Here is a 12352-nt window from a genome sequence, read left to right on the forward strand (position 1 = left end):
TGTTCATAGAAGTCACAAAAGAGTCAAGCAAATGTTGCAGTCCAATGGCAGTTCTTTCTCTGAGAACCACATCACTGGCTCACAAAAAGGCGGGACTGAGATCGGAACCTACTCGAGGAATGGCTAAACTTGCTGCACATAATGTAGGTCCCATTTGTTTAATGTATATGAATACCAGTGGGGCGAGAAACCCCATGCTCCACTCCTCTCTTGACCTTAAAATCAGTGGTACAGCTCCCATCAGGACCATTTCTTACTGCAGCTGTGAGATCCTTGTGTAAATAATGCCCCTCATCTATGGAATAATTTGCCTTCACAATGACACTTCTCTGAAAATCGGAAAACAACCTTTACAACGCAACTTTTACCACGCAGTGCCTTTACGACGCAACCATTACAACGCATGTCATTACAACGCATTGTGCTGGGGGCGCTCTAGGATAGGGAATAGATTTAATTTACTATCCAACACCTTCCCTACTATCCACGGGGACTGGAGTTGGAATAGTAAATTAAACTATTCACTATCCAGCACCCCAAAGCGCTATGCGTTGTAACAGCATGCGTGGTAAAAGCATGCGTTGTAGTGTCATACATCCCTGAAAATCATTCCCTTTTCAGGAAGGTGCTTAAGACCCACCTATTTTAGGTACACTTTCAGCTTGTCCGTATTGTCCTGGCCCCGCGCTGAGATATCCCTTCGGGGGTGATTCGAGCGCTAATAAATTAAAATAACATAACATGCAGGAAAAATGCAACGTTTTTGTCAGCCCCTAATTGGAGCATAATGTCCCTTAACCTGCTCTAATAAATGCAGAGGTTAAATCCATAAATGCCATGTGGCGGGAACCACCCTTGGGCCACTGTGTACTTTCTCGAAGGTATTTATAGATCCAGACATTGATCAACGGTACTACGCCCTGGCCTAAAACCAAACTGTAAGTCAGCTAATATATTATTCTCTGCCGCCCAGGCCGTGAGCCAAGTGAGGACAACTGGGCCTATAACCTTAACCACAGAGTCGATAAGGGATACGGGCATACAGCGTCGTCAGTCATCCTTCTGTCCCTTCTTGAACACTGTAATAATTACAGAGTTGGTCCATGATGAGGGAATGCCAACTTTGTGTGAGGCATTCAAAGAGTGGGTTAATCCTGGAGCCTAGGCCTGAGGATCTAATTTATATAAGTCAGCAGGAAATCCATCAGGGCCAGGGGTTTTATTTGAAGACTTAATCAATTGATTAATGCCCTTCCTCCAGCCAAAACTCAATCTTTGACCTGTCCGGGGCTTTCCCTTGTTGCTACATGTGGGAGATTTATCATGAGACCCATAAATCTCTTCAAAATTATTCACCAGCCTTCCAGGTATATGTGAGATTTGACTCAACGTCTGTTGTTAGAGGCAAAGCTAGGGCGATCCATTTCCTTACCTGGAAAGGGAGCTATTTCTAAGTACACTAGCCTCTGTTAGCTGATCCCAGGCCTCTCTCTTTAGCCAATTTTTATGCTCCCTAGTTGCCAGTTTACACCTTGTACAACATTGTATTATCTCTGTGTTGTATCTTGGGGGTATTCTTTATGTCCTTGATCAAATTGCCTCGAGCCTTTGAGCAATTCCTATCGAACCAGCTACTTTGGGCCTTACGCATATTGGAGGTCGAACAAGTCAGCCATTGTGAGGTCTAAATGTAGACCCCATTGAATACAGCAGTATCTCTTCTCGTTGTAAAGTGACCTCCCAACCAATGTCCAGATCCCTTCTGCATGTTCCTAACAAATTGGAAAGAAAGTTCTCAGGTACCACCATTTTCCAGCTAAGCCTACTTTCTTGGCCTGTAGACTTCACTGGCAAGTTCACGTGTACAGCCTTTTGGGAGGTACTTGAACTTTCTTCCAAAGCTGGGGGCAGATTCAGTGGATTATGGTCACTTTGATGACTCTTTATGATATTAAAATCCCTTACTGAATTTAATTGATAAGTTGAGATTAAAAAAAATTGTCTATGGTGCCAGTAAATTCTCTGCCTTTGAAAGTTGGAATTGTACTAACTGGATCTGTCAAGCTGTCACCTACAGCGGTGAAGGCTAAATTGAAATTGGCTCATATGGAGTTAAGTGTCTTCCCTTGTATGGTGTGCTCCATGTGGTGTAGGATGTTAGTAGCTCTGTACTCCTCTCTTTTCCTGATATAATAGGGCTAATACATGGGTGTATGTTAAAGCCTCCTAAGGGTGTTAGAGGCAAGGACAAGATTTGGTTTTCCACGTGGCAATCCAAGAACGCCTTCAAGGGGAAACATCCTTTACGACACAACTTTTACCACGCAGTACCTTTACAACGCAGGATTTACAACGCAAGTCATTACAACGACTTGCGCTAGAGGGCGCTGTAGGATAGGTAATAGTTTAATTTACTATCCAAAACCTTCCCTACTATCCACGGGGACTGGAGTTGGAATAGTAAATTAAACTATTCACTATCCCGCGCCCCCCAACGCAACTCGTTGTAACGCCTTGCGTTGTAAAACCTGCGTTGTAAAGGCATGCGTGGTAATAGCATGCGTTGTAACGACATACATCCCCTTCAAGGCATGCAGGCGCTCAGCGTTTCTTTTGGAAGAGTTAGAATTGTAATAATTTGAGTATCAAAATATGAGGTGCCTTGTGTAAAACTAATTTAACCACTAGCAGGGAAGGTGAGCCTGTGTCTACCTGAGCTGGTGTGCAATTTAAGTCTAATGAAACAAGCTTGAGGAGGCTCCACTAATGAAATCTCTTTTTGTCTCGCAGGAGTCCATGTTTTCTCTGGCCTTGAAATGCCTTATCAGCCTATCCACTGTCATCCTTCTGGGCCTCATTGTCGCCTACCATGCCCGGGAGGTGCAGGTAAGTTCAGTTTGGAAATACAATAATAGCTCCTTTTCCTTACCCCACCAGGAGACAGGGAGCCCATGTTCCTTAGTTGCACCAAGGCACACTTTTAAGTTACTGTGTGGGGGTATTTGCATTTTGTATTATATTTGTGTGGGTCAAACCTAGCTGGGGAGGTGGTGAACATACTGAGGGAGGCTCCATGGAGCATGTTATGTTACGTTATGTTGATTTGTATATCGCACTAATCACCCGAGAGGGTATCCAGGTGCTTGGGCAGGTGTGTAGATGTGGGCCCCCAAGGTGCTTATCTGAAGAGCCAGGTCATCATCTTCTTGCAGACCTCAAGAAGTGAGGAGGAGGCTCTGATGTGTTAAGGAAGGTCGTTCGAAGCCTTGGGTATGGTGTAGGAGAATGTGCGACCTCCAGGTTTGCCTTTGCGGATGCGGTGCATGTGTGTGAGCGAGAGCGAAGCAGCGCGTAGGTGTCTCGTGGGTTGGTGAAAGTGTATACTGCTGTTCAGGTATTCTGGTCCTGTGTTGTGTAGGGCTTTGGAACATTTGGGTTTTGGAACATTTCCAGCGAGATAGGGGGACGGTGGATGCCAAGTGGTTAAGTTGGTAATGTTCTGCGTTCAGATTCTTTCTGAATCTCAGGAGAGTTGGAGCAGTTTTAATTAAAATGGGAATGTTTCCCAGATATTGTGCCCTAATCTGATATGGCATGCCTTATCATCTCTTTTCCTGCTCATCTTCACTGCCAATTTGGCGATGTGTTGGCTGCTTGTGTGGCATTGTCTGGGACATAGCTATTAGCGGTGCAGCAGTGCTGTGGCACCAGGGTCAGGGTTTGAGATGCCCGCTGCATCCCTACAGTGGAGAGGTGTGGCGCAGTGGCCAGGGTAACTGACTTCGGAGCACAGGTCTCATGGTTCGATTGCCGGTGGCAGCTCAGCTCAGCCCCATGTGACTCTGGGCAATAGATCACTTAATTTCCACGGCGGCCCCCAGCGCCTTGAGACCCGTAGGGGTGAGTAGTTTGTGCTTTACAAATACCAGATTTACGATTTACAGTACTTGCAATCCTCTTTTTCACAAGTACCCATGGCACACTTGCCCTGTCATTAGGCATTGTTTGCCCAAAATAGTTTCCCAGCAGGTGTGCTGGGTTTTTGTTTCAGATTGTTTTGTAGGTGATGCAGCTGGGGTTGAAAAAATGTGGTGTGCACACCGTGGTGGTATTTCAGACAGGCATTTGGGAACTTTCTGCATGATGCTTCTTTGACTTGTATTTCAACATCTTCCATGTGATGATCCCATTAAACAACGGAAGCCTGTGAACATGTCCACTGGTGTTCATGGCTGCAACACTCTGATTGGTAGAAGATGATGGAACCTTTGACCTCTGGGTTCAGTAGCTGACTTCACTCTCCAGTAGCTTATTAGTGGACCATTAAAGTTCTCATTTACTTGTCTGGGGATCTGTTTCTGTGTGACAATAAAACAAAATGAGGTTAGCACTGGCATCAGCCAGGAAGATTGCTGGATGCATCAGGAAAGGTAAAAAGGTAGAAGGTTGCCTTTTTCCAGTGCCACCTTAAAGTTGGCATGAGGACTTTGGGCTAGATGTAGGTCACCCAATATCGGTCGGTAACGGCCAAAATTACCGAATTTCGGCCGTTACCGACCGGTATTTGGCATTTGGAATGTAGGTGGCATGATTGTAGGATTCGGTATTTTACCGAATCGATAACTTAAGGAATCGGTAAATTACTGAATTCTTAACATACCGATTCGGTAAATTACCGAATCCTTAATGTAGGAAGCACTCAAGTGAGTGCTTTTCACATTTAAGGATTCGTTATTTACCACCAACTACAAGTTGGTGGTAAATAACGAAAACCGTTAAAAAAGCAATTTTGTGTTTTTTTAACAGTTGCCATCTGGCAGACATACATGCCCTTAGGGCATGTATGTGTGCCACATGTTCACCCAAGCACTATTCAAGGGTGCAACAGGGTGTCAATGTGACACCCTGCCACCCTTGAATGTCTACCCCCTTTACCGATTCGGTATTTACCGAATCGGTAATTCTCATTCATTCCTATGGGCCTCCAGGCACATAAGAATGAATGGGGAATACCGAATCGGTAAATGCCGAATTGGTATTTACCGAATTTTACCGATTCGGTAAAATTTACCGAATCATTAGCTACATACCATTTACCGATTCTAAAATACTGAATCCGTAAAATTCTCTATTTTAGAATCGGTAAATTATATTTACCTACATCTGGCCCTAAGTGACTTAAATGTTCATCGCAAGCATCTACATTGGCCCGCAGGATCCTGGTTCCATCCCTGGCAAGGCCAACCCAGCCTTTGTTCCTTGGGTTCTGTTGACCATAGAACAACTTAATGAATGAATTACAGAGCATAGAAACAGCAAAACCGTGGCTGGAGGGGACATGTAGATAATAAGTTATTTCTGCAGAAGTCGTGTTGGGGAGGGTGCAAGCTAGACCCGTCCTTGCCAGGGTTGGCCTGTGAGCACTTCCGTCATTCTCCTTGCTCTAAGGTGCACAATAAATTCATAGGCACTGCCTAGAAGTAGAGCTCTCAAGTGTCCCAGTTTCATGTGTGAGTAGTTTATCCAATCCAGGTTTCACTTGCCGTTCATGGACTTGTAGGTCTTATTTTATATTGGAATAACCAGGACCACACAGGGCTGGTCCTAGTACTTTTGAAGTCCTGTGGTGAACAAGGCCCCTCTAAATTACATATGACCTGACACTATAGGAAGTGACATCACTTGACCTTTTGACCAATTTGAGAACACTGACTTTACAAGAAGTTACTTCCCTGGACATCAGAGAGATAAATAAAAACATAAATAGAGCCTAAATAAAATAAATACATGTTGCCTGTATCTCTATTGATATGCACTTTGATCGATTTAATCGCACTAGCTAGAAAAGATGCGCCCAGACCTTTTTTTCCAAACAGGCCAATGGTGTGAAGACTAAAAGTCGGTAACATACAAGGCCAGTTCCTAAAAGGGAGTTTGGGCTCGGGAAGGTTAATAATAGTTTAGTAATTTGGCTTTTCTATGGTGATAAATTGCTATTTTGTGCCATTTCTAACTGGTGTAAATAGTGGGTCTTATTATTGCCCACTTGAAGATACTCAGTTTATCGACCTATGGATGATGGAAGGTTGAGTCTGCCTTGCGGGAATCAAACTCATAACATGGCACTTTGTTAGCATGGGGGTTATCAGTTTACTGGGCCATCCAGCTGCCAGTGGGCACTTGTCAGGCACAGCCTAGCATTTTACTTCCTCCTCCCCAGTCTAAGTGGGCATTTTTTGAGACATGTACTTACAAAGAAACACAGCCTCTCCACCCAAATTTCTTTATTAATCCTCCCTTTTCATTCTTTTATAATATAATATTCCTTCTTTCTCCGCCAGCCCACCCCACGCCTAGTGTTTTGTCCTTTTGCCACACCTTCCTCTCACAGATCTTCGATTTGCCCTCCTTTCTTGGGTTTTCCCCTCTTCTTATTTCATCCACTCCTTTCCCCAGTCTTTTCTTACTTCTTCTCTGCTTACCTCTCTCATTTGTGTCTTACGGCCTCTCCCCTCTCTTTCATGTCGCGCTGCTTCCTGTAAACAGTGAAACCTGGATGAGTATCCAAGGATGTCAAGTGCACTACTGTCAAGTCACTTAATCATAACTGTACATGAAATTGCATTTATCAAGATTAACCCCTCCCATGCTCGTGGCGGAACCTCTCCGTCACGAGCCTTGGGTGGGCTGTGCTGGTGATGGAGCGGTTCCGTCACGGCCCGCTCGGTGCGCCTGCACGGCGCTGATTACGCGCCTGCGCGGCGCGTTCTATTGAGCGGGCGGGGCCATGACGGAACCGCTCCGTCACAAGCACAGCCCACCCGCGGCTCGTGATAGAGCGATTCCGTCACGAGTACGGGAGCACCGCGCGGCCCCCCTCCCCCCTAGCCCTGCGGTGGAATTGCCGCCGCAGCAAAGGGGTTAATACATAATAGCAAACAAAACAATGGTAAACTTAATGAACCACAGTTGAACATCTGAATCCAATATCACAAAAAGATCAGACGTGGAGAATGCAAAGTAGTTCAATCTGCTTTAATTCGATGATTTGCAGATGCTATTCAGTTCATGAAAGAAACACGATGATGCTTTACTTAAGCAATATAAGTCGGCGAGAGCATCTCTCCCAGTGCATTTTGGGCTATACTAGGCCGTTCGTCGGGGGAATCTGGAACATTAACCCATTTTGTGCGTTCGTCGGCCAGCGGCCGTCGCGAGCACTACCTCGGTAGCGGAGGTGACATCACGCACCATTTAACCTTTACTTTCACTCATACCTGCATGCTTTCACATCCACACACATTTACTCATACACACACTTGTTCTCACATAAACACACTCTCACCCGCAAGCTTGCACACATATATATGTAAAATAATTTCTACGTACCTCAGCTGCCAGGGGCGGCATATTCCATCAAATTGTAATTCATTCTTAATTACACTAATTGTGAATGATAAGAAAATCTTCACTAATAGTGTAGTGAAGAAATGACAAATAACAAGGAAAATGGAGCTGCCCTTGTGTGCCTGGCACTGATTTTGCCACCTCTGAGGCCAGGGGTCGCACAGGCAGTGCAAGGGGCCTCTGAGGTCAGGGGTCGCAAGGTCCCTGCGGCCCCTAAATGACTTCCATGGTTTGTTTAGGTCACACCTTTAATTACACCGGCCACGCCCCTTTTAGAGACCTTCCGCCCACTTTTTAAATCCCAGTGAAAGCCATGGGCATGCCTCCCTGAAAGCCCCTTCTCTCATCCTCACAGCTCGCCTGTCATTGAGAGTCCAATAAATGAACAGCTGTCTGCCCTGCCTTTCTATTTCCCGCCTTCCTCCTGCCTGCGCGTGGCTAAATCCTCCCCCGCCTCACAGTAAATGCATCGACCCACCAGGCCCCCCTCCAACAGAAAGATTCTCCGAGAAAGATTTCTAATTTACAAAAATACGATTTATCTTCGAGGGTTGTTTTTTTTTCTCGCTGCTGTGACAAAGGGAATCCCTTGCAGAGCTAAGCAGTGTCTTAAGCGTGTTAAACAAGCACTGACACACTTGATTGTCATTACAAAGCACGGGGCCTGTTAGATTTTACCTCAGAATTGTCGAGTCTCCCTGGGGCCGCTACCTTTTACAGTCGACAGGAAAGTGTCTGTTTGGCGAGGATTTGAAGCCCTCGGGTAACAGGCATTGCTTGCTGACATTGGCATCTGAGATTCAAGGAAGTGCGCTGAAGTTCAGTTCTCAGGGCGGCCTCGGGTCTATTTTAGTGGGTTTTTTTAATTTCTTTTTTTAACAGTTTGATGTAAAAGCGAATTGGGCTCCAGGGGAGTCGTCTGCCAGCTCGATGCGAAGGAAAAGCAAACCTACAAAAAGAGAGGGAGGAAAGAGGAAAGGGGTGGGTGGACGTGAAAAGGGAAGGCTGGAGAAAACACACTTTTCAAAGGTCACCAGATGACCCCATGTCATGAGAACACTGTGTTCAGGACTGGGCTGTTCTTTTGTTTTCAGGTCTGTTTCTCAAATATATATATAGTTTAAGCTCCCTGTACTGTGTCCCTTCCCTTCAGAACACAAGTCCTATAAAAAGAAATAGGGGGACTGACCAAGTAAGACAGTATGCTAATGACATCATGACGTTACGACGTTGCGCTATAAAAGAAATAAAATAGTGGTATTTAAATTATTTGTGTAAATACTGAGACAGACCAACCCATCTGACAGTCTTACAGTGTCTGCATTTATATACGGAAACGCACCTTCAGTCCGCATCCGTGACGCCGCATGCTGTCACAACGCGGTCGTTATAACAACCGCGTTGTGACAATGCACACGATTACTCCGTAAGTCGTTACAACAACTTGCGGAGGTAGGGAGAAGGTGTTGGATTTAAAATTCAACACCTTCCCTAAAGTCCGCACAGACCGGAGTTGGAATAGTAAATTCTACTATTCCAACATCCAGCGCCCCCCCTCCGCAAGTCGTTGTAACGACTTGCGGAGTAATGGTATGCATTGTCACAACGCGGTCGTTGTTACAACCGCGTTGTGACTGCATGCGCAAAAAAGATATGCGGCGTGAAGAGGGTTATTCTTTTTATATACGGACAGAACAAAGGCAAAATCATGCCTCTCATAAGTACCTGTGAAGATATAGCAAGCTGAGTGCCTTTGTTTCCCTCTGTGGCATTTACATTTTAGTGTGAGTTTCCAGGCAGCCCCCAGTCAGGATATTGAAACAAGGGAGGCCTGATGGCCCCTTAACTTCGGCCCAGCTGGAGGTGAAAAAAGCTCCCTCGCTGCTTGCACGTTGCTGCTGGGAATGGAAAGAAGGCAACATGCAGGTGCTGCTTAACGTGTCACTGTGTCTTATTCTGGGACAAGTTCAACATATTTCTTTGGGGCCTAACTTCTTAGCAGGGGGGACGGCATCCACCCTGTAAAAATAGTGGGTGGACTCCGTGTACCTGCATGTACCACTGACTCGTGCCCTGCTTCTCTTACCACTTTCCTTCCTTCTGTATCAGTGTCTGGCCTTATACAGGCCAATTCTCAGGCATATATTTTGCTGTCCTGATGAAGATCCCGCTATTCTAGCCAGGAACGAAACGTCGTAGACAACTACATCTTCACTCAGATTTGTTTATTATGATTTGTGTGGCGCATAAGATGCTTCTTAAATTGTGACTGTTTTAAAAACATATATGTGAATTCACTATGAAAGTAAATGCCTGAGGTCTGCGAATCTGCTGAGTTCCAACACCGTTTTCCCCCACCACACCTTATTTATAATTTTTGTTTAATACATATATTTGTCCATTTGGAAAAACCTACACAGTTCGCAGTGTAGTTCTGTGGGATACTACTCTTTATACATTTGTTTGTGAATAGGACCATTGGCTCTAAAAACAATTTGTAAGCCCTCAGTCCCTCTCGATTTCAAAGGTTCCCTTGTTTATTTGTAAACTGCATGATTCTGTCAGGCACACACACTGAACTGGTGACACTGCTCTGGACTAAGGACAACCACTCCTCCGACCGCCGCGGTCTGCGGTGCTCTCTCAGCTTGGCCGCTGGTGATGGGGGGGGTTTGGGTCAATCCGTTCTTGGGTCAATCTAATTAATAATTACCGTCGCTGTGCGAGTGGTGCTTCCATGTTGCCAGCAGAAGGTATCTGGTCTTGTCTGGTCATGGAATCATAACCGGTGTGGTGCCATGATTGCCCACTGCAAACATAATAAAATGCTACCGGTTCGCGCCGCAGTTGATTGTTCTCACAAACTCACGGTGGCTGGGAACGGAAGTAGCCATTGGGCAGCCCCGGCACTGACTCCTGATGATAGTTAGTGAATGTAATGTGCCACGTGGTGTCGGGTGCATGTACTGGGTTATACATTGTAACAGAATACTAGCAGCTAGTAGAGCTGCGTGCAGATGAGCCAGCCCAAGCTGCCAGGAGCAGCGCGCTCTGCGTGCTGCCACTGCAGCTTTCTTAGTATGGTGCACTATAGCAGCGCTCCGGCTTCACAACTGAGGAGGTGCTATACTGCGTGATATTGCATTTCAGTGCTGTGATGCGGACCACCTCACTGAAATGCGTTAGCCTAAAGCCTGATGCGTGGTACTTGGCAGGGCTGTCCATAGACTTCAAGACAGGAATCCTCTCAATATTTCCAGCCTATGTGTGTGTAGCCTATCTAGTACAGGTTTTGACTTTGCATTCTGTGGCTTGTAGTCCTGTTTACCCCTTTATTAAAACAGGACTACAAGTCCCAGAATGGAAAGTATAAATGTGACCTTAATGAGGTACTCATATATGAATCTGAGACCCTTCACATCTATGCTATAAAAATCGTCATCATGCTTCTAAAATTATTTAGAGCCACTGATTTTAGTGTCAAAGGTCTGATTTCTCACTCATTGGTGGGTTACCAGGATTATAGGTAGAACGAAAGGAGCTTAAGATCTACAGTCTGGACAACTAGAAATTGGCCACTCAGGATAAGCAAGCGTGTCAATGATTTATTTCAACTATTTGCACCAGTCCTCCAAAAGTGATGTGTAAGCCATGTGAATTGTACCTGCATTTATATTGAACATTTCATTAGAGAAGGAACACAAAGTATTTACAGTCTCAGTCTCAAGGTAAAAATTAGTTCATAATAGAATCCTACAAATTCTCCTTTTTAGGTCTAGCCTGTCAATGCGCATGCGCATTGGGCAGAGCGAGACTATAGAGGCTTAAACAGAGCTTACCTACACTGGCGATTCACTGGTGATTTGATGAAGTGCATGTGCACTTTTAACTCAATGCGCAAGCGCAATTAGTTAAAATGCACGTGCACAGCATCAAATCGTCAGCTTGGTGCCACAAGCAGCTCTTCCCGCTCCGCCTCAGCCCAGCCATTCTCCTCCCCTAATTACCCCCTGCTGCATCAAAGGCTTTTTCATGGCCGGCCGGCCGTGCTTTCAGTTTCACGGCCGGCCGGCCGTGTCTCCTTTTCTTTTTAGCCCATTTTCCACCATAAAAGAAGTATTTTTTTGCTTGACACTTTTTTTTGTGGTGATGGCCGTGCAGTCATACGTTGCACTGGGCGGCTCTATGCAGGTAATAAGCGGACTGGGTTAATTTTCCTGATTGCCCATGGCTCGCCTTCCACCTCTGCCCGTGGCCATGGCAAATCCAGCGATTTCGAAAAGCCTTAAGATATTTTTCATTCAATTTAGACATGTCTTCTCTAAATAATTATCGTTCCATTTTCTTCTTGTTAATTTTGGCTTTCCCTCTTTCTGCTTTACGTTAGGAGCCCTCCTCCGACACTCTAAGCACAAACGCAGTCCTTTGTTTTATTGGTTGCTTTCACCCTCCCACCTTTTGAGCACAAATGCATTGGTTCCCTTCCCCCACCTTTTCCGAGTGCATCAAGTTAGGCAGCAAGAGGCCCGGGCACCCACTCCGCCTCAGATCACATTCACGGTGCTCAGTTGCCCACTGGGTTGCTTACCGACGGATGTGGGTTCTAATCTCCTACAGCACAGACATCGCCATGGGGCATCAGCGAGCGTATCTAAAAACATTTATAACTGTTGTAAGTACAAATAGTACGCATGCAACGTTTCCCTTCCGTCGCTGTTTCTTTTTAATTTGGTCTTTCCCTCTTTCCGCTGCACGTTAGGAGCCCTCCACACGCAGCTTTGGGGTTCTCAGCACACATGTACATGCTGATGTGACGCTGCTACAGCTGTATTACACTACGTTCTCCTCACCATCCACTCTTGGTAGAGCTGCGCCTTGTGTGTAACAAGTGGTGTGTGTGCATCACAGGCAGAGCAAACGCAAGTGACAGCGACTTTAATTAACG

At 45.6% G+C, this 12352-nt stretch overlaps 1 protein-coding gene across 1 annotated transcript in view; it reads left to right on the plus strand.

The window, feature by feature from the left end:
• The window catches only part of KCNN3 (potassium calcium-activated channel subfamily N member 3), a 526431-nt gene that overhangs the window by 285622 nt on the left and 228457 nt on the right, over positions 1 to 12352 (plus strand). Inside the window, exon 2 of the mRNA XM_078671377.1 lies at positions 2791 to 2886. Within this exon, the coding sequence (XP_078527503.1) occupies positions 2791 to 2886 (96 nt within the window). The remainder of the gene's footprint in view (positions 1 to 2790; positions 2887 to 12352) is intronic.

This window comes from Lissotriton helveticus, chromosome 12 (assembly GCF_964261635.1).
Source record: "Lissotriton helveticus chromosome 12, aLisHel1.1, whole genome shotgun sequence".
NCBI classification, from domain to species: Eukaryota; Metazoa; Chordata; class Amphibia; order Caudata; family Salamandridae; genus Lissotriton; species Lissotriton helveticus.